We start from the raw sequence: 23,354 nt of genomic DNA, 5'->3' as shown, positions 1-23,354 counted from the left end.
AGCAGCCAATTTAGCTGACAAATAATGATCTGCTTGATTTTATGCAGATATATATGTATATGTGTGAACCATAGGGAAAATAATGTCATTTTGATTTTCATGTGCATTGGAACCAACAACGGGGGTCATTTCACCCAGACCTGTGCCTTTCTGCTTTGCTCCTGACAAACTGACTGGAGATAACACACTTGGTTTTCTACTGCACAAACTTTACTACAGAGCTTTGAGACTAGCCATTAAAAAAATTTCCATAAATCAAAAGCTAGTTGATACCAAAGGAAATGTAAAGTCTAGGAAAGGACAATTACTCCAGGTGTTTCATTCCAGTTCTTAGCCCAGGAGCAAAATTTTTCTAGGACTTACCAGCACATGTATCTTACAGTATTTTCTTATAACCATCAATTGCATGTGTTTCTAATGCTGCAATTCAACCCAAACTGCTATTTTGGCAGTAAATTTACTGCTTACATTTTAGAGTCTATAACTTGTCAGTTAAAAAGTCATACGAAATGTGAATGTGACTATTGGAGAAAAAGTCTTTAAAGACTATCCTCTCTAAAAAAAGAAGTGTTTAGTAAGAAATAGTTATTTTCTAGTGAGTCACTTTTGTATACATGGAGGTAAAAAAGTTTTCTGTCTTGATTCTGATGAAACTTTGCTACAAGGTTGGCTGTGCCTGTGTTGACAGGCCATGCCAGCTATCAGGTATGCTTTGAGGCAACTGCTTAAAGTGACTGACTCTGGGCTTCCAGATGACATTGAATTAAGTAGAAGACTACAGCAATGTCAATCAGTTTGTAGGACTTACAACAGATGTCACCTGTGGATAAAAACACCTTACTGCGTTGTTTTTAGTAGAGATGTATTTTAACTGTAACTGGGTCTGAACACCTGAAAATTTGGCTGTTAGATCTGTAACCAGTATTCTGTTATTGGTACCATTGACTCTGTGTGTTTGCTGCTTCGTCCCTGCCTGTGAAAATGCAGACAACTCTAGTCTTCATCTTTCCTGTCTGTAGATATAGATGAATGTCGCTACGGCTACTGCCAGCAGCTGTGTGCCAACGTGCCCGGTTCCTACTCCTGTACATGCAACCCAGGCTTTACCCTTAATGACGACGGAAGATCATGCCAAGGTACTGTGTAGGGGAAACCATGACTGAAATCTTCGGTCCCAACCCCTAAGACTTGTTTTGGTTTTAGAATACAAGTAATTTTCCCAACATTGCTTTTGAAAATGTTCATGGGTTTGTCAGTCTGAGATATTTCTGTAGCTTCACAGTACCTCGGAGGGGCACATGTGCAAAATGACCAGTGTATCGGAAGAAATATGCGTGGAGGCCCAAGCCCGCTAAAATATAGATTTATTCAATTCACTTAAATTACAGAGAGTTTAGGTACTGAAGTAACTTTTAAGATCTGAGGCTATGTGACCGACCTGAGACAGAAAAACTCTGTCAGATCAGCAAATCAGATCTGAGTCTCCCAATTTCCAGACTCGGGTCCTGAGCATTAGACCACCTTTTGCTGTGATGTGCTACCTGAATCAAAGTCAACACAACCTCTTCATAAAGCCTCTCCCTAGCTAAGCAGGAAGCACCTTCCCACATGCTGCAGGAAATGGTCTGTGCTAATGATGTGAAGATTTTCCATAAGCTGCTAATGTCCTAAAAAGAAAAAAGAATGGTTTTGTCATAGCCCTAGATTTCCATAAGATCTGTTCCTCATTGCGTTATCTTCCTCAAGTGCATCCTGCTGCATTTTGTCTCAAGACCGTGATGACAAATTGCAGGACAAAAACAGAGGCATTTGTAATAAATATTTCATCCCCTTTTTCCATGTTATTTTTGTGATTGAAGACATTCCCAAAATGCTTCATTTCCATGCATGTTTTGTTTCCAACATGCTATTTCCAGGCATCAGCCTGAATCCCAATAAACAATACTGAATTGGCTGTATTTTTTTCATTCTGACAGTACAGCTAATCTCTTTGAAATGCTTCACAGTAATGAATTGAAAATAGAGTTTGGGGAGATGTCACTGATACCTTGGGCATTGTTTTCCCATAGATGTGAATGAATGTACAAGTGAAAACCCTTGCACTCAGACCTGCGTCAATACCTATGGCTCTTTTCTCTGCCGCTGTGAACCTGGCTACGAGCTGGAAGCTGATGGAGTTAACTGCAGTGGTAACTGTCTAGTTATTTATTAGTTTGGTTTCTTTAATTCTATTAAGTTTTCTTTTTCCCATGTATTGTTTTGTACAGTATTTTTTAAAAGTTTTTTGCATTGGTCCATGGTTAGCAGCAGGATAGCTGCAACTCCTGTGATCTTCTTTCCAGTTAAAGCACACAGCAAATACCCACAAAAGCACAATGGAGGAGAGCTTCAAATGGCTTTAAAGAAATAAGCTAAATATTAAAAAGCTCCAAGATAACAGCAAAACATAAGAAAATGCTTTCTAAATTCTGAACAGGAAGCTTTATTAGAGCAAGCAGGGACTGTTCTAGAACATTCTTCCATGATTAAAGAAATACTTTCTATAAAGCACTTTTCCAGTTGTCTGTTGAATGCATGTATTTCTCTTACTCTTATGACTGTACACTTCTGCCTGAAACCTTCCCCCGTTTCGCCTGTATGGCCCTGGCTACACTTCAGAAATATATGGTTTCTTAGTACAGCTATTGCTAATCTGTTCAGCACATAGCCGAAGAAACTGTGCTTATGTCACTGTACTCTTTCCTCTCTTGCTTTTGTTTTATTGCTTTATTTTAATCAAAGGTAAAACTTATTACTGTGCTTAATGTTCCCATAGCCTGATAAAATTAGAGAATTCAGCCAATATTTCTTGGAAGGAAAAACACACTGGAAAATACTTGGTTTTTAATTTACAGTAAACAGATGTAACATGCTGTTTCTGAGAGAGAAGACATGTGACATGCAGCATATGTACAGATCAGTGTTTCCAAAGCTGTTCTTCCCTGCAGACCTCCTTATTAGAAGGCAAAGAACAAAGACTTAAATCTCTATAGGGCCTTACAGGTTTAACATTTAGAGCTTCAACACATTAATTACTTAAGTTTTCTGCTTTCTAATGGAGTTTCTGCTTCTAAGTTAGACTTATGTACCTTTTCATGTGCTCCTGAGCTCGTTGGGAGCCTAAGCCAGTTAAGTTCAATGCAATACCACATAAACACTGCCAGTACAAAATGGCAACAGAAGAGGTTAAGCCTCATTCATATCTGAGTTAAGCCAGCAAAAGGGACTTTTCAATCCCCCAGATTTAGAGCAGAAAACCTTTTCTTGACAATTCTGTGCAAGAAAATGCCTGTCAAAGCAGGTCAAATTTCTCTGGATGAGCTTCTTTCACTTCACAGACAATCATTAGACATCGCTGGGAATTGTGAAGGGAATGCCTGGCTAGGAGGACACTCCTGTGAGACACCCAGGATCCAGATGTACTTTAACAGCCACTGGATTAGTGTACGGCCTAGCAGCCAGCTTATCTAGAAGACGGAAGGCATCCCTGCCCCAGTTCAAGGAGAGAGGCAGAGATTTCAACCTGACTTTTCCAATGTCGGCATTATTTTCTAATCCCAGAGGTCTTGCATGTACATTAGATGTGCTCTGAAATGCCTACCATCTCATCCTCTGCAGGTAGTCAGCAGAAGGCCAGAAGTGGTTAGGAACAGCAAAAGTGCGTCTGTCCTGGGTGCTCAGCAGCAGAAATGTAGGACCCCTGGGCCTTTAAGTCCCTCCAGTGACACCTCAGCCCCTTTATGGAGTCAGCCCTTGGTCCATGCTTTGTCAGGAAGGTGTTTTTTTTAGCAAACTTGCTGGGCCAAGTCACACAATAACAGGAAATGTAAGTGTAGAGTTCGTTTCATCTCCGTTTTGATAGAGTGGTTGCAGCAATAAAGCCACTTTAACATAATTTGGCTTCAAATACTTTCCAATCCATCAGCACAAAAAGGTGGTTAAATGGACTCTGCCCAATTTAGAAGAAAGGGAAATTCAATCTGAAGAGTAAAAGTTAGTTGCTTGGGAGAGTCAACATGTCCAAGCTGGGAATAAGAACTTGGGAGTTCCTGGCTGGGGCACTGGCCTTTGTTCGTTTCTTTCCCTGAACAGGGAAATAAGGAAATTATTAACTGCTGCCTCCCTCAGTCTAGCGCCTTTGCATGTGTTTTCCCCCAGTCAGCCATGCCTCCATGTGCAGCTCTGAAGTTTGTCTTTCTCACGTAAGCACAGTTTTGCAGAATGCAATCACTGGTCAGTTCATGAGTGCAAGGAGAGAAGAGAACAATTTCTGCTTTCAATCAGAGATTTGACAGACTGCTCAGCTTCCCGGGTATCTGGGAGGTGGCTGGGCCTTCCAGTAGGTCTGACCCAAGCTGGGATGAGCTCTGTAGTCTTGCTGAAATGCCTTGGAAGTAACTGGCTAAAGAAACATAAAACAGCCAGGGCTGGCTGCAGGAGTTCTGCTGGGACCCATGTGGCCCTGGGAGAGGGAAGTTTGCTCTCCAGAAAAGAAAAAAAAAAAAGAAAAAAGACAACCAGCACCAAGTCGCTCCTTTCAAATCGCAGTTGCAGCTTTGTTGTTGGAGTAGCTCTATCTCTGACGTAAAGCAGAACTAAGAACGTGGCCAACTGGTGACAGGTATTCGGAAAGAAAAATAAATTAAAAAAAGCCACGCATTGTGTTCAGCAGAAGCCTTGGTTTCCCTAGGAGAAAAATATTTAATCAAGAACTTGTTTTATAGCATTTTGCCAGGTTGCTGCAGAGCTCTAGGGAGCTGGAGGGTGCCAACCTCCAGCTGGGGTGATGGGCACGTAGTCTGGATGGCCACCTGCCTGTGGGACCGCTCTTTTGACTATGAAGCCAACACTAAACTTTGTTTTGCCACTGCAGACATGGACGAATGCAGCTTCTCAGAGTTCCTCTGCCAGCATGAATGTGTGAATGGGCCTGGTTCTTACTACTGTATCTGTCCTTCGGGCTATAACTTGCTTGACGATAGCAGAAGCTGCCAAGGTAAGAACATTCCTGAGCTGATTAAAACCCGAGGGGCCCGGAAAATAGGTCCTGTGTCTGGAAAGAGGTTTTCAAGAATTGAGATGCTTGGTTTTGGCATTGCACAGCGAAATACTCATAGGGGCCAATTATGTAATTCTGGTAAGAATGTCATCACGTGAACAGTCCCACTGAGGTCAGTTGGTGTGTTGGTGTAAGACTTTACTGTCTAGGAAACGGCTACACAGGAAAGCCCTCAGATGCTCTCCTTTCTGCTGCACGTTTCTCTCTATTTTTCCTGTTCTTTAAGGTCAGAGAGCTTGAGGAGCCAATTTCTTTTCTGTTTTTGCAGCACTTAGCCTATGGGAGCACTCCAACAAGCAGCAACAAATTGACTAAAAACTGATCTTAAAAGAAGGACCAGTTATCAAAAGGCCACTTGTCATGGTGCAAGTGTTATGAATTTTGGGGTAATTCCTTAAGACGGAAACTGGTTTGTAAGAGTGGTGTCTTGCACATATTTCCCTGCTTTAGTTTTTCTCTTGTTTCTTGTGTTTTAGATATCAATGAATGTGAAATCAGAAACTTCACCTGCACTCTGCAGCAAACATGTTTCAATATCCCAGGAGAATATAAATGTTTAGACCCAGTAAGATGCGAGGATCCTTACATCCAGATTAATGAGAAGTGAGTAACAAACCCCGCAGCCACAAAAGCAAATTTTATCTTTGTGAATTTTGTCTAGAGTGACCCAAATAAGCTGCATTTTTTACAACACAGCCATGAAGCGTGTCTAGAGAGCTATATGCGTATGCTGTTGCTGCATGTACCATTGGCAAGCTTTATAAAAATAATAAATTGCAATTCCTTACAAGGTCACCAGGTGGGATATGATATGGTACTCAGATGTGTGGGAAGTTAGACTGGAAAAACACTTATCAATGAGTAGAGAAAACAGCATGGTTTGTAATGTAGTAAGAGACATTTACTTGCATTATTAAGTGACTTCATATACCCTCAAGCGCAGCCTGTTTGTTAGGATGAGCATTTCCTGTCAATATTAATCAGCCTATGTCTGGGAAGTACATTAAAACATTAGATGATAGTTACAGCAGGATACAAGTAGTTTCCTACTGCTTAAAGGTTAAAAGTGCTGAAAAGTTCACAGACTAATTCGCTCTGTCCAGAAATTGGGTATGTCTGGATGGGGCTGTTAGCACTGCTACTGTCTAAATTTGGAATTATTTGGACAAGCAAAAAAACCCACAACCCACATTTCTAAAAATTGCCTATTTCTTTTACATTGTGGTAGTAATACTTGCCTGGGACTCAAATATTTCAGGTCCAGACAGATCTATATATTGCAGCCCATAGGGTTTCATCCATAGTATTTGCACTAAAACCCAACTACTTGGCATTGCTTGGTAGTTTAATGTATTTTACAGAAAGGCAGGAGATGAAGAATCGGATTCTTTCCATCATAATTTATTCATGTCTTTATTCATTGCTTTCTGAATTAGGGCAACTGAGGAGTGGACACATTCTGTTCTTCCAGTTCTGGGTTTACCTACTTTCAGAGGTGATAGCGTTTTAAACTGAAAGTTGAAATACCTAAGGCCTCTGTACCTAAATACACCAGAGCCCAGCTACAGAGTCCTTGCAGACCAACTTGCACCAGAACTCTTGACCTATGAGCTTTGTGTTTGGTGGCTTTGACTCATGTCCAGATGTGACTGTATTTAATTTGTGGCATATTTCTAGAAGTGGTCAGTATAAAAGCCAAGTGAATTCCTTGCATCTGTGTTCTCTGTGGAAGGAATTGGATGTTTCTAATGCCAGGAACCTTTTTATGGAGGACATGCCAGAAGAACTGTCTGAAGTTCGTGTCAGTAATGGAGGTTATAGAAAAAATAGGCAAAAAGACCCATTTCTTTTCCAGTAAATTCCCCGACATGGCTTCTGTAAAGGGACACGCATTATTAGAGTCTAACTTTATTGGAGTTGTCTGAAGAAATCAGCAGCATGTGGCTTGGGGATATGGGCTGGTGCGGTCTATTTGGGTTTCCAAAGGCTTCTGAAAAGAACCTTACATAAAGTTATTATGGAAACTAAGCAGTCATAAGTAAGAAAGAAGTCCCTACACAGAAAAATAAGAGGTTGAAAGATAAAAAAATAAATATAGTGTTACATTGTTAGCTTTCACAGTGAAGTTCTGCAGAGGTCCAAGCTGGATCTACATTGTCCAATGTGTTTGTAAGCCACCTGGGAAAAAGAATAAACCAAGAGATGGGCAAAGTCTGCAATAGTGTCTGAGGACAGTAGAGAAAAGGGTAGGTAGAAGAAAATCACAGAAGAAGCCTCACTGACTGTGCAATAAAAATGGCAGATGAAATTCAGTGTAGATGAATAGAAAGTAAAAAGACAATCCTAAACTCACAATTAAATAAAGAGCACTGATCTGATCATAATCCATCCAAACTGAGATTTGAGGGTTGTTACAGATAGTTCCATGATCTGCAGCATTCATCAGAGGTCAGAAAAACAGTCCCAATTTCAGGTGTTAAGAGGTACAGAATATCCTTAGAGCAAATGTCATTGTGCATCCCTATCTTCAAAACCATGCCATTCCTTACCCTACTCTCACAAGAAATATAACTGGACAAAGGTTCATAAAGAGCAGTGAGGATGATCAAAAGTATGGAATTGCTTCCTTGTGAGAAACAGCTATGTTAGGACTCTTCAGCAATGAACAGGGTCAAATATGAACCCCAGAGCTGTGTGAGGAGCATGAGCAAGGATTGACTGGCCACTCTCCTTTCAATAGAAGAGCTGGGAGCATCTGGTGTAGTCAGCAAGGGGCAGTGCAGAGACAGGTGAAGGGGGTTGTGGAGCTCCTGACTGCAGGGGGCTGTGCATGCCAAACATTCATGTGTGTGTAAGGGGAAGCTGATGGAGAAGAAATGCATTAAGGATTGGTGAATGCACAGAAGACATCTTTGTTTCAAGAATTTCCTGAGTCATAAACAATTGGAGGTTGTTGGTGGAAGTATCATATGCTTGGCTTGCTATCTTGCTATTCCTTAGGGCTCTAGAGGTCTGGTTTGATCCAGGGTGTCTGGATATGCTTTCATGTAGTATATAAAAGATTGTTAAACAAATAATACAACATTTATGTAGAGCCATCAGTGAAATGATCCAATAGTTAACAATTCTGGGGATAGTTCAGTATAAATTACTGTCAGAACAAATACGTATCAAGTATTCTACATCTGCAGAGATTCTTTAAATAAAGTACAGATTTTTGAGTGATGTAAGGAGACAAAGGAGGGCAAGATATTTTGACCCAGAAGACAAGAAAAAGAAGGCAGGTATATAGGTAGGCCAGAATAGCAGCCAGAGAATACTGAAAAAGAGCGAATTCATTACAAGTTTCATTGATTCTTTTAGCCGGTCAACAACAGACAAATAGTCTGTTTATTTATGCATCTATATTGCAGCAATTTGTAACCTCTGATGACAATCCTGTCTCTGACAGCCGCTGTATGTGTCCAGCTGAAAATGCCGGGTGCCGAGATCAGCCATTCACCATCTTGTACAGAGTGATGGATATGGTGTCCGGCCGGTCTGTGCCTTCTGACATTTTTCAGATGCAAGCAACAACTCGCTACCCTGGAGCCTATTACATCTTCCAAATCAAATCAGGGAACGAGGGCAGGGAATTCTACATGCGGGTAAGTCTGGTGCTCACTGAGATAAAACACAGTCTATCTTCTTGCTAGCTGAACATCCTTCTGATAACAGTTTTCAATGGATATAATTTAAACCTTCAGTATGAGGCATTTTTACATGCAGACATGCAGAGTGGTGTGCTGATCTGCAGTGGCTGCTGGCTCTTTCAGGAGGGTAACCTACCCAAAGCAAACACGCTTGTTTTATGAGACATTAGGTTCAGGAAAGTCCAGGGTTGTACCCAGGACTAAGAATAGCTCATGTCTCCCATACTCAAGAGAAACGATTGTGCCAAACCTTTTTTTATTTGATGGATAATTAGTACTTGTCATTGAGAGACTCATCATTTCTTGTTTGTTGTTTTAAACTCTCTGTTGGAAATTGAAGAACTTGAGCACCACAAAAGTAAGGAAAAAAAACCCACTTTATCCCAGGAACTGGCTTTCTGTAGTCTTTGATTTTATTTGTTACGTATTTTTTTCACTGAGAACACACACTTTATGTAGACACTGATAGAGAAAACTCAACTACTTCTTTTTTTCCTTTAATCTGAATTTTCCTCAGAAGGCATTTCTGTTCCCAGGGCATCTTCACTGCACCTCTGACACACAGGGGTGATGGGACATGTCTGCATAGAAGAGGGCACAGCCCCCAGAGATGGTGGCATTCAGAAGGTTGATTTTTAGCCCTAGGCAAAACCTGGCTTTGATATTCATATTAAGTGAGATTCAGTGGCTATTGAGGGTTCCCATGCCTCACAGATACAGGCAGCATGACAAATTTTGGTAGATTCCAATAGACGTTTCTCCTGAGAGCCTCAGATTCTCACTGTTAAAAAAAAGAAAATGCTTCAAAATTCCAAAATGACAAGTGGTCCAAGAATGATAATTTACATTGCACAAGAGCATTCCTGTTGCAAAGTCATTACTGATCCCACCAAGAGTGAGAGGGGCAAGAAGGGAAAGGGAAAGGGAAAGGGAAAGGGAAAGGGCACTGGGGATGAGCGGGGCCCCAGGACGCTGCTCCCTGGGGGATGAGGCAGCAAGGCCTGCGGCCTGGCCTGGGCAGCCCGCCCAGTTCCTCCTCAAGGTCTTGTCAGGCTTCTCCAACCAGAGATAACAGAAATGCTCAGTTTTGTGGTAAAACAGGTCTCGTTTTGTGTTTCTGCTGGAAAACAAATTGCACTTGGTTTCAACATCAGGAGCTCTGCTTTTTAAATGCTCATAATCCACAGTTCTGGCCAGATATCTCAAAGGTCTGCTTCCACTTACTAAAAGACAGATTTTTCTAAAGTGCCTTCACATATTTAAAGCTCTTGTCAGAGGGTAAGGTTTTGCAACCTTCACATACGCAATTATACAACAAACCCTGATCCTGTTCACATAGGAACATCTGTTCTCTGAGCTGTTAACACAACCCCTTCTTGGTGTTTGCTGCTTCAAAGCAACTGTGCTCTTTACATTGAACAAAATTATATCTCACACACAAAAAAAGAGGTGTCACTGCTTGTGCATATCCTAAATCCATGTTTTCATCCTTTTCCATTTGGACAATAGAAAATTTCTGCGTTCAATAGCTCTTTTGATGTGCAGGGCTCACAAAAGCTTTACAAACCGCAGAAGGTGATAGTTCATATAAAACACTGAAATGGAGCCAAGTGCTGAAATGAAGCGCTCTCTCCCGTGAATTGCTGTAGCTTCTAACAATGTAGCAGGAAATAGTGTTATTTTGACTGCTCAAAGACCATGGCCATAATGTGGTCTCACCTGAGGTGATAGCTTTGAAGGACCATTTTTTTAAAATCTCACCTGTTTCTTCTTGGTTTTTGTGCACAGCAAACAGGACCCATCAGTGCTACTCTGGTGATGACCCGCCCTGTGAAGGGGCCCCGTACTATTGAGTTGGACTTGGAAATGATCACTGTTAACACCGTCATCAACTTCAGAGGAAGTTCTGTCATCCGACTGAGGATATACGTATCACAGTACTCCTTCTAAACCTTGAGTATGTGCTCTGGAAACATTAAAACAAAACAGACAGTTCCTCCTCTGCAGGACTCTCTCCTCCGAAGCCAGTACGTATAGCAGCTCTAAACCAAACCAGTATTTCTGCAGACCTGGTGATCTATGCCTGTCCGAGGAGGGAGGCGTCTTCATGCACAGTCCCTACCAGGATGCAGACATCTGAAGATGATCTATCGTCATGGATGATGATGAATTGTCAGCAGATCCCATATGATTCTCTATGTGGTCATATATTTTAAGGACTCTCCTGTCCATTGTAAACACTCCTAGGGTATAAGTCTAAGTTTGAAAGACTGTGAACCTTTGTAGCTCCAAAGCTGCTTAGCAAAAAGCACCAAAGAAACTGAGGAAAAAGCTGGCTTTTGCAATATTGCCTTTTTTATTATTATTATAAATGAAAAGCAGACAAACAAGCAGAAACAGAAACAGAAAGCCACCTATTGAAACAAGGGATCGCAGAAGTGCTAACTTAAATGCCCAGTTAACTCTGGAATTATCAGTCAGGCACTTTGTCTCAATTTGTCTTAGTTTCACCTGTTTTTTTCTTTGATTCTATTTTATAGTTAAAATTCACTGTAAATTCATTCCAAAATACATGTTGTACTATGTAATCTTCTACTTTCTAACAGTGTCAAATGTTTGGGTTCCTTCCTGTATTAAATCTTTCTATATAACAGAGTTCATAGAAATCTATCACTGGTTGGTATGTTTTACAATGTTGAGGGTGTTATGTTTATTTACACCCAGACACAGGCCTCCACTGCCAGAACAGTGTCCAGGAACTTTAGAGCACATGAGAATCAGAACTTTATTTTTCCCTGTTTTCCTGAGTGTGGTAGTTGCAAACAGTTTGTAATGGTAATAAGTTAAAGCTATATTTAAGACTGCAACTAACCTCCTGTTCAAGGACCACTCAGCTCAGACCCATCCAAATTCCTTGAGAAAAAATTAATTGTTCTGTTCACGTGCAGTCACTCTCCTACATTCCTAACACTGGGGAAAACGATCTGAAAAGGACTTGGACCGGTCTTATCGTTTATGCCTCTGCCACAAAGTACTATACCAGTACCCAGACCTCAAATGATGGGATCCCACAGTTTCCATAGGCAATGTCTTCTCAGGTATAACTGCTGTAACCAATAGAAAGTTTCTCCTAAAGTCTAATCTGATCTCGACTGTTGTTATTTAAATCCATTGCTTTTTAGCCTACTTCCAGTAGAAATAGAGAACAGTTTATCTTCCCGTTTGCAGCAGTCTTTAACGTGTCTGAAGACTGTTGTCATGTCTCCCCTCAGACTGTTTCTCTCTAGTCTAAACAAACCCAATTCTTTTGGTCTTTCCTCATACATCACATTTTCTGGACCTTTGATCATTCTTCTTGCTCTCATCTGGATTCTCTCCAGTTGGTTCAAATCTTTCTTGCAGTGCAGTGCCCAAAACTGTGAAAAGCATTCCAGCTGAGGCCTTGCAATGCTAAGCTTAATCTATATATATATATATGTCTAGGAGTTTGAATTAAAAAATAAAAATTGTATAGTTTGGAGGTATAATGCTTACCTTGTTGAAGCCACTGTCAGTTTGGTCTTTTATTTTAGCAAGGATGAGGGTTCATATGCCTTGTTTTTAAATTTCTCCGAAGCAAGCTCTTTTGACTGCTTCCACCTGCTTTTTCCTTATTGGCTCATTTGGTCTCCAGCATCACTAGGGCAGGAAAGATAACCTTTGCTTTGTCTTTTTGTGAACTGGAAGTGGTTAGTGGTACTTGGCAAAAGGAATTTATGAATATTACAATGTGTGCAGGCTGGAGCAGAGTAGAAGCATTATGTGAGGTCTTCATTAAAGTGGAGTATTAAACGGAAAAATACGCACTCAGAAAGTTACCACGACCCAGACTGCACGACACAATCAGAAAACTGACTCTCTTGTTCCTAATAAGCTTTGTGAGTTAGTCTGGAGATGATTTTCTCTAGCTTTAGCAGAGATTCTACTCTTGTTACTTGTACTCAACTTGAGGAAGCCCTGATGCAATAGCTCACAGCAACAGAACGCAGAGTTGAGTGTGCTTTAGCAGCTTCCATTTCTTAATGGTTTAAAGTTTTGTCCGTGCTGCTACAATGTCCTGGGATCCTGTGGCTCAGAGCATTGTACACAGGCTGTCCTTGCTTGTAAAAACAAAAAGACTGGAGCCTGATTCCAGGGTTTAGTGGGCCAAGCTGAGGGCAGGAAGCCAATGAGTTTTGTGAGTAGCCGACTTGGAGGAGATATACATAGAGAAAATATGCAAAGAAATATTAGAAACAAGAATATGTTTCCTGAGTGTATCGTGGCTCATCGTATACCACAGTCTTGGAGGGGAAAATAGAGATGACCAGGAGTGAGGAACACCAGTTTACAACCATGGAGCTAAAAGTGCCTGTGTGTCCCAGATGATGCAAGTGAGATGAGGGAAACAAGCAGGTTATAGTGTCCCAGAGAGCAGACAAGGGGCAGGCAGGGTCTTGCATTAAAGACATTAAACTCTTAACTTGCTGAAAGTCTTCCCAGTACTTAAAAGTGCCTTTCCCCCACTTTTGTGCCCCTATGTTATGGCTTCTTCATGTCCAGTTGAGGAGTTTTCTCTCTTCCTGCTATCACATCACCTTCTGGAGAGGAAGTGTGCCCTGTTAGACATCAGACAGTTTCTCACTTCTGGGCTGTTCTCCCATGGCCCCCACATACCAACCTGTTTTAACCCTAATTTAGAAACATCAAAACCCAGAGGAATTCCATAACAAAACACTTTGTTAAAAGACTAAAGCTTGAATGCTCGGTTTAGCAGGGTCCAGAAAATACTCATAAAACAATATTACACTTTCTATATAAACATTCTGCTCCTTAAAAAAAAGTGAAAAGTCTGGAAACAAAGGAATTCAGCCACTTCTCAACCGCCATAACATCTTTCATCACTCACTATCACTCCAGCCAACTTTAACTTTGCCAAAATATATGCCAATCTCAAAATAATAAATTACTAGCCGTTTATAACATCTAAACTCTCCATTTCCTAGGCAGGGGTCTGTTTCCAATAGACGATTGCAGGCTTGTATCTCACCAAATAAAAAAAAAAGGACTATGCATGTCAGGTTTTTACAGCATGAAAGTTAAAAATGCAAACTTGCAACTGTTGTATGCATTCATGTTCTTCTTTGAGTCCAGGCCTCCCTAAAAGCAGACAGAATTCCAGGTCTGCCCAGAAAATGATTCTTTAACCTATTGCAGAGGATTTTCTAACACAAAGAGGTTTACCATATGGTTAGCAGACAATCTTCTGGCCAGCACCAGATGAGGGCCCTGCCCCTGGTCTGGGTACGTGTGGCTTACCTCCAGATCTGTTCTGATGTGCTCCTCGCACAGGGTGGCAGAGCCGTTCCCTGGCCCAGCTGGTGAGGGACAGGTCTTTGCCTCTTCATGTCAGCTGTCATGTCATTGGAATAAAAGTAAAGAAAAGCAGAAATGGCAGTAATTTTTGACACAGATCACAATGATTGGGAAGGAGAAGCTATTCTGATAAATGAACCAAGTGTTTTGTGCTAGTTGGGTCAGATGCCAGAGGGAGAAGAATGGCAAGAGATGAATGATCCAGTGCTGTAGAGCTGAATGGGTTCTATCACATGGCTTATTTGACTTCGAGATATTTTTTAGCAGATTGACTCTTTTTGACACAGATAACAAAATGTTATTTCACTTCAGAGTTTGCTGGATCCCACAGAATTGTTTTTCAACTCGTGCTTCTCTGACAATAACCTTGTTGAGAATAACCAAGCTTCTTTGAGTACCTGGTCACGCACCACCACTGAGTGTAGCATCCAGGGCCATTAACACACAGCTTTCTCCTTTTCAAGCTGGGGCCTGTACTCATAGTTGCCATTTTTTGCCTCAGGTTTGAAAAGAGTCAGCTTTCATTGTCTCACAAACATGGTACCAGCACCAGCAGAAGTGTCATATTTGTTTTTCTCTGTCTAGAGCAAGTAGAGTCAGTACAGTTTGTGCTCATTCAAGTTCTCCATTCTGGCTTATTCACAGAATATGCTACTGAATATCTTCTGCAGCATGTAGCTGTATTAGAACCCCATGAAAATTTCACAGCACAAAGATATTTTTTTAAAATGGTAATAAAAGCATGCTCTAACATTATTCAAGCCTGACAGGCACTATTGTTAAAATAAATCTCTATCCTGGATGGACAAAACCCTCAGCTGGTGTTAATTTGCATGAGTCTGCTGCTCCGTAACGGAAAGATAAAATTATCCTTAGGATCGTCACTGTGTGTGTGTAAAGCACTGTGCATGTGTACTGTATACAAGGAGAATTTACAGAAGCTAAAACTCATTGTGGTAGTGTGGCTCTGCACTTGGAAGTCAAAGAGTTGTAAGATAACATGGCACAAGCAGTGTTTCTTCATCTGATGTGAGTGCAGACAAGTGATTTACACCTGTCATATTTTGTTGTTTTAAGTCTTTGAATCAATTCTGAATAGCTCAACCCCACAGCAGGTGCCATGAATGAAGACTGAGGCTGATGGTCACAACTAGACTTCTGGGGATTTCAGAGGAAGCCTGCCCAGAAAGGTGACCTGTGCTGAAGGGTCAGTGCTGCAGGGAATGTGATGGTCCAGAGCTTTTTGTGTGGGGGTGTCTCTGACCCTGCAGCTGCCTCTTTCCTTGCCTGTTTCAGTGCAGAGTGCATCTGATGTTTGTATCAGAGATGGAAATGTCACCTATTCCAGTTCTTAGTTCAAATGTCTGAGACCCCTCTAGTGGTTTCCAATGGCCAAACCAATCCTCCCCCATGTAGCTCAACTAATGTTGGTGAAGTCACACGAGCGAGAGCTTGGGTACAAGGCTGGTACATTCATACACCAGCAAGTGAATAATGATGCAGTAACTTTGACATAAGAATTGAGGAATGTAGCTGGGTAGCAAAGGGATCTTTAGAAAACACTTCAGCAGCCAAAAATTCCTGAAATATTCAGTCTCTTTCATTCTCCTCCTGTATCCCAGAAGCCACGCGTTCTCCCTTTTGAGTTTGTCGTGGACAAGTGATCTCTTTATGGCCATGCACTGCAAGCACATGGAGTGAGCTCCACTTCTCCTCTGGCACTGCATTTTTCACTTTGCTTTTTGGAGATCAGCCTCTTCTAGGTTCTGACTGACCTTGATTGCTTTTCTCATAGCCAAGGCAGGTCTGTTATTTCCCAGGTTCCTCAGCACCCACCAGCTGTACAAGCAGCTCTTCATGTATATCACTGGAAATGCAGGCACTGCTGTTGGTCCATCTACTGCTTTTGTACCTTCTCTCCCTCTGTGATGCCAATAGGCACCTTACAGCAATGTATTAGGTCTGAATGGCTGAAGGGATTGCCCAGCCTGCTGACAGAGCCTGGCTTCACAACAAGGATTAAAAAAAACCACAATACCCCAATTTTGAAGGTGATAGATGCTCTTTCAGGTCCTTATGAATCACTTTTCTCCTGAAATTGTGTCTGTATCATGTTGGCTTGATAGTCTCAAGGCTTTTTAAGAAGCTTGACATGGACATGCTTATGCAATACACCCCTAGGCTCTTCACACCTCAGATGAGGTTTGCAAACACAGTATTTGGCTCAGTCAGAGAGAGTGCAATGGGATCACCACTATGCTGAAGTCAGTGATCACTAATCACCTCCCATCAGGTCCGGATTTAGCCTCATTTTATTTTAAGTCTTGAATCTCAGTGTCAGTGGTATAAATGTAAACAGATATGTATGATTTTTACAGTAAAGCTGAAAGATTGTTTCCAGTAAATATACAGTAGTATGATTGCAGTACCTTTTCTCTGTGGGCACTATCTCCTGAGATATCCTTTGACACTTCAAAATTTCCTCTGGTATTTCAAGCCATTCATAGATGTGTTTCCATGAATGATTCCTCACTCCTGTTCTTCAATTCTTCAAAGACCAACACAGGCCCTTGACTCTCCATATTGTTAAAACACCAAGCTACACCCAAGTCTTTGCAGAGTCACAACTCATGCATCATTCATAAAGATTGTTTCTCTCTGTAATGAATAAGGGATTATGTTGACTTCCTTGAGATTCTGCAGTGTTCAAAGTAAGGGATGTGCACATGTTTTTCAAGACTGGGACCTTAGTCTGGAGATTGTTCATCAGCAATTTGCTGCAAATGTTCCTTATTCAACATGTGAAATCATAGCTATAAAGGTTAGTTTTGACAAAATCATCAAAACATATGGTATTTCCTGGCTGCTTACACATAATGCCTACACAATTCACAAATCCAGCACCAGAGTTCTCCAGTAATCATAAGAAATTGCTGTTTTTAAGAAACATTTTGGTCAGTAAAGTCATTTTGTAGATTCTGTGAAATGTAAACAAAGAGGCTGAAGGCCTGCCAAGATTAAACAAATTTGTAATTCAAATCAGTATCCTCAAGAAAACCTGAATCTAGTTCATCTTCTAAAAATATGCCTTTGGATTCTGACATATGATGCCATTCAGGTAGGAGAGGGGGACAGGAAAACCGTCTGTTTCCAAAACAACAATAGCTGCTTTACAGAGATCTCAGGGCTCCTACAGCCATCAGAAACACCTCAGCCCAAGTCTACACCCCAGGTCAGCGAGGAAGGCACGAAACTCATAGACATGTGTCCTCAGCTGGAGCACAGACAACTGCATTGACTTCTTAATGATGTCAAGTGGAGATTTACCCCATAATGTGTATAAAATTTCTCATTGTGTTTATGCATCTATGGACAATTCAAAATGACAGGACCAAGCTGTCACCTACTGCATGCGCACTCCCTGCAGCAAGCTCTAGCACATCCCTCTGCCATTCCTCAGGGTAGTGCTCACGTAGAATTACTCAGTCTGACGTGGTGTGAGTTACAATGGTGTGACAGCATTCAGTTCACATCAGTGTAAAGTCACTCCCATAGATGAAAAAAATCGTAATAATTATTGAGGGATAGAATAACAACTGAACCAGAAAGTTAAAGAAAAAGAGCTTGCTCGTTAGTTAACCTTCAGTGCTTTGGTTATGATGTCATTGCTGTGGATAAAAATAATCAACCAGAAACCCAAAATATTAAAAAATATATTATCTCCTTAGAAAGATAAGTGCCCACATAGCCTATAAATAGCTCTAGAATGAAGACATCCCATGCAACATCTGGAAAAGGAAGAATTCAATCCTTGACCTCCAGCATCCCTGTCTCACACTGGCAGGATTAAGCAGGATTGATTCTTACCAGGATACAGACGCAATTGCTGGCTGATAGATGGGCCAAGGATGGGGCAGGCATGGCCAGGGGCAAAGGAGGGACAAACCAAGATAATGTAAAAGTACTAAGGAACACTCTCAGTGAGCAGGGTCTCTGAGACAAATCGCTCTCTTGCTGTACAGTGTTTCAGCTTGGCTTGGGCCTTTGAAAGACAGTCATGTAAATAAAAATAGGAGGACAGCATTCCTGTGCCTGAATGCAGCATCAGTTCTCAAAAATATCACGCTGTCCTGGCCAACCTTTCACTTAATGAGACGCACTGGACACTGGGAGCCACATAAATACAATAATAAATACAATTTAAGGTATAGCATATACAGCACCACCTCATACCAGTACAAGTGCAGAGAGAAGGACTCACTGCCCAGCTTGACAGATGCTCCACAGAATTTCTGCTTCTCCTTAAACAGTCATTTCCCTAACTCTTACTTGTAGGCTTTCCAGATTAATAAACTTGTTACACTTTTTCATCCTCATTCTTTTTGGAAGAGAAATACTGTAATTTAAAATGGATGGTTTCAATGTGCCTCATCCTGCCCCTTTAACCTATAACCATTACTTCATTTCTAGCAGAAAATGAGCTTTTAATTCTTGTATTGTTTTACAACATGTGAAAAATTTACATTGAATATGCCAGTAGGGACTATTTTAAAGCTTGTTTAAAATAAAAAATATATTGCTAATAAAAATTCTAATTGAATTCCAGTTTATTTTGATCATTGCCTAGTTTAGAGGTGATGATGGCCTGGTTTAGTGGTGATCATAATCACTGCAAGCATTCATGCCAGAATCATGTCACCCCTCTGGAAAACAAGTTGAATGAAAATTAATGATACAGGTACATGTACTGGTCATAAATGCTATAACATATATACTGTAGCAGAGAAAACGTGAAAGCAAAATACAATTAATTTTCAAGGGGCTAATTTTCTTTCACAGTTTTTAAGTTGTAAACTTGCCCATAGTGAGAGGTATATGTGAGTATTTGATGTTCATTTTCTGCTCGGTTTGAGCATGATAAGGCTCAAATTAACATTTTGTGTAATACTACTTTATCTGTGCCAGGAGGTTGATGTATCTGAGGCATTTCTTTCCCCTTCAACTCCACTGAAGGTTGGAGCGGGTCACAGCTTCTGATGGCAGGGATGGCTCCCTTGCCCTGTTCCCCTGGCACCATCATGCCTTACCAAGCACCTGTTTGGTGAGTGTATGGGAGGGTGTACAGAGGTGTGCAGAGGTGTTCTCAGGTACATTTGGAGGTGTTCTCAGAAGATGCCAGGAGATGAGCTCTCCTCCCAGCCTGATACAGTGGCACTCTCCCCTCCCAGTTGCCCTGGGTCTTGAAGGCACAATGTGGACCAGTGGACGCAGAGGTTTGTGCAGTGAACGTGAGACTATGGGTGCAATTTGGCTCAGGTCTGAAGAATAAACTTGTCTCCCTAACAAGTAGTGTTAATATAAGATAATTTACACTGTACTGGCCTCCTCATGCATAAATCATTAACTAGTAGCTAGTTCCCACTCCCACTTGCACTACATAGTTTGTGACTTCAGTACAAGAAAAGCTTTTCCACCTACACCATACTCAATGGCCCATGCCTAATGAGGTTTGCCTGTTTGTTGGTTGGGTTTGTGTTTTGCAGGTGGAATGTTCACATTTTAGCAAATTGCAAGGGCAGCCAAGCCTGGCTATGGTTTGCTTTGTGGGAAGTGAATGAACCTATGTCACACAGTTGTGCTCTCGCATTCTCATCACTCAAATAACTCACTGCAGAGGTGAGGTAGGTAATACGCCATTCACTGGACTTGTGATGATTTACAAGCCACTCAGAAAGCCGATAAAGATCTTTATAGCTGTTTTGAACTCAAAGGAACTGCCGCTGCTCATTTACAGTGTCACGAGAACACGTCAGTTCCCTCCACCACATTGCGAACACATTAATTCTGAATCACACGCTCAATAAAAATTACATTGAAATGAAACGGGCATGCATGCAAAGTGAAAGAGGAGAGGCCAAGTGCAGGAACGCTGGGCTGCAAAATTTCAGAAGCAAACAACTTTCTAGAACTGCTCAGAGAAAATGAGAGAGAAGATCTGTGACCCATGACCAAAGACCTCTAGTTCTTCAGTCCCCACCAGTATGCCTTGGTGGAAGGGGCCTGACCAGTGAAGCCACTGACTTACAGTCTGCTTTTGTGGTTGTTCTTGTTATATATGCTGTCATATTTGTCTTAGACAGGGTTGCACATGGGACTGGATAGTGTGACCCCCTCACCTTTTATTGCTCTTGTCACAGTGAAAGACCAATCTGCTCTGACAGCATCCTCCCAGGCAAGGGTGTCTCCATTCAGCAAGAGCTCTGTGGATAAGGCAATGGTATCTCTGGAGCAGACTCATGAGTAGGGACAGGAGAAGGAGACTGCACTTCCTCTTCTGTCAGTGCTGTTCAGCCAGCTGGTGAAAGACACTGTGCTAATGGAGAGATGGGGTTTGGCTGGGCTGTAAAACTGATATCATGCAGGGATTTAAACTCCTGCTGCATGTCCTTGAGGGTGAGCTAGGAATCATATTTTCTTGAGAAGTCCCAAGGGCTGTATTCTATGTACCAGAACTCTTGCCTTCTCCTCCCCTGTTTTTGGTGGCACCGGTTACTTCTTGGGCCCACAGGTGCTACTGAATGCTGTTAAACTGTCCTCGGTGTCAGCCTGCATGTAGCCACATCGGTGATGGAAAAAATGAGCCCTAGGTGGATTTTCCAGGAAGGCACACAGCAGCTCCCTGTCTCATACATTTTCTCACACCTCTACCTCATTAGGACAGCATGCATGAACTCAGCTCATTCACACCAATGCAAGGGTTCATAGTCTGTGACACTCTTCTTGAGGACTGTCCCAGATAGCAGCTGCTTGCTGATCTTTAACAGCACTTCTGCATTTCAATTTTTTCTCTTTCTAGCCTGTCTTATTTCCTTTTTTCCTGGACTCTACAACAGTTCAGTTGCTATACCAGTACAGAATGATTGCCAAGGCCCCCTAAAATCCAGTAACAAAACGCAGCCTGCTAATGAAAACCCTTGTCAGTCATGGGATCACATCAGTTTAACCAAGAGAGCACCGACTGAGAAATGTTTGGTTAGGTTTCCTAAGATCTTGAAGAACTAGTTCAATAAATCCTTGCTTGCTTGAATGAGTGCACCTTCCATCTCCCACCACATTTTTCATTATGTCACTTGGATACAAGTGCACGTGTTTTTAATGTGAACTTAATCCCCATGCTGCAGTGAAATGATTAACCCTTTGTCCTTGAATTCCTTGCTACCATATGATCTAGTTCTTATGGAGCTAAGAGTTAAAGCAATAGTGACAGCTGAAAATACTTGAAGCAAGTGTATGTTTGCTCACCATGGAAGGCCAGCATTAGTCATACATATATAAACTTTTTGGCTTGGGGAGCTCAGATAATTAACATGGCAAAGCTACTGTATCCTGCAAACAAATATTTGTACTTATTATTATTACTGCTGACTCATGATTCTTGAAAATAATCTGTCAAGAAAATACTGTTGAGAATAAACACCCTACAGTTTGCAGCTGTTAAACTTTCTGTTAAAATCCAAGTTTTTGACGCTTGCTCCATTCAGCTCGGGTATAAGATCAAGGTGTGCCAAGATAGTAAACCACTTCATTCTGTTCAACAGAGCAGTCTCTGAAAGGCTGTGTGTTCTTTCCTCTCTGGATATTTATGTGTATTACCAAACATGAGTTAAATATGCATAATCCCCTGCTTTGGGGTGAGAGTGAATCCTTATTCCTGCCCTAAAATCCCTACCGATATCGACAAGGGTTGCGACCGCAGCACGCTTACTTCCCAGTGGTTCTGGGTGTACTGGTGAGAAGCAGCCAATGCTGCCGGCAGGCCTGCAAAGTGAAGGCAGGTTGGCTTTGTCTTATTTTGTGTACCTTAAGAGCACTGTACATTGCTGTGCATGCCTGGGAACAAGGCCAAACACCCTGCAGCTGGATTAAAGCATTAAAATTAGGGCAGAGTGGGCCAGTAACCTCTGTTTCTAGTTATACTATTTCTTAAATTGCTTTAAGCATCAAGCCAGACTGGCCTGTTCCTGCCTCCTTGCTTTTCACTGAGGGATGTGTCCAAAGCTCCAGCCAGGTCAGTATGTGCTCTTGTTTTTAACCAAGTGATTTTAGATGGAAGAACAGCATTCCAGCTTCTGTGAGCAACTGGTCGCAGGGTGTTCTTCCCTGCTCCCTCATTTCCACAGGGCCAGCAGGCTTTGAAGTGTTACGATTTCTGGGACGGCTTTTTTCTCTCCTCCCCCTTTAAGCAAGGCAAAAAAAGCTTGCTTTCACCTGAAAACAGGAAGGGGGAAGAGTTTAACAACTGTAAACAATAAATTATCTTTGTGCTTCACAAGTTGGGCTTGTTTCTTGACTCAGTCCCTTTCAGGATGGACCTTCTGTGTGTTGCCCTTGCTCCAGTGCGCGGGTGACACCTGGCTGGCCCCTGTGTCCTGGGGAGAGAAACATCTGCTTGTCCTCAGGCAGGCCTGTGTCTTTTTTGGGAGGGTGGCCAGCTCTGAGGCCCTGAGCAGACCCCAGAGAGATGATGGCATGAAAACACAGTGCAGGGCAACAGCACCTGGCCCTGAGATCCCAAAAAAGAGGAGAGGAAAGGAGCTGGGCAGGTGTTTGGATATCTCCTGTCCCTGGGTTGGCTGCCTGCTCTGCCCTTGGCTTGGGCAGGCAGGTACCCAGGCCCAGAGGAGACTGGGAGGACCTGGGGAGCTGCCTCTTATCACCTCTTCCAAAAGAGGCATTTCTGGCCAATGTCACAGGCAAGTGGGGCCAGAACGGTGTTTGGGGAGACACCTGAACACTGGGTAAGCCCATGTAAGACAGGAGAGAGAGAGGTATGAACCGTAGGAGTGATCGTTTCCATCTCCTCACAGCCCTGGTGACCCACCACCTCTGGTGCAGGGGTGGCCTGGCTTCCCCCTCAGCCCTCGGCTTCCCCAGCTACAGAGGCTCCCTGCCAGTTCCCTCCTTGCTCTCTTTATAGTGCGGGGGGCGTAGTGAAAATACAGACCTGCATTTAAGTGATTGCCTGCATTTGGACCTCTCTTTCTGACCCATTTCTAACTGCAGTGCTTAAACCCCACAGATTTTTCGCTGTTAGCTGGTCACACCTATCATTCCTTGATGTGCTTTTGAATGATATGAGCTAAAATAGTTCTCTGAGATCTCTTATGTCT

At 42.1% G+C, this 23,354-nt stretch overlaps 1 protein-coding gene across 2 annotated transcripts in view; it reads left to right on the top strand.

Annotated features, from left to right (window-relative positions):
- The window catches only part of FBLN5 (fibulin 5), a 45,703-nt gene extending 34,245 nt beyond the window's left edge, over positions 1-11,458 (top strand). For both annotated transcript variants that reach the window (XM_010190115.1, XM_010190116.1), the window contains 6 exons: positions 1,020-1,136; positions 2,070-2,189; positions 4,913-5,035; positions 5,575-5,701; positions 8,550-8,745; positions 10,579-11,458. In XM_010190115.1, coding sequence (XP_010188417.1) covers positions 1,020-1,136; positions 2,070-2,189; positions 4,913-5,035; positions 5,575-5,701; positions 8,550-8,745; positions 10,579-10,740 — 845 coding nt within the window. In that variant the 3' untranslated portion in view covers positions 10,741-11,458. The remainder of the gene's footprint in view (positions 1-1,019; positions 1,137-2,069; positions 2,190-4,912; positions 5,036-5,574; positions 5,702-8,549; positions 8,746-10,578) is intronic.
- The last annotated feature ends 11,896 nt before the right edge of the window (positions 11,459-23,354 follow it).

The sequence above is a fragment of the Mesitornis unicolor genome, unplaced genomic scaffold (assembly GCF_000695765.1).
Source record: "Mesitornis unicolor isolate BGI_N332 unplaced genomic scaffold, ASM69576v1 scaffold22128, whole genome shotgun sequence".
Taxonomy (NCBI): Eukaryota; Metazoa; Chordata; class Aves; order Mesitornithiformes; family Mesitornithidae; genus Mesitornis; species Mesitornis unicolor.
The sequence above is the reverse complement of the archived record's forward strand: the minus strand, read 5'-3'. Positions and strand labels throughout refer to the sequence as shown.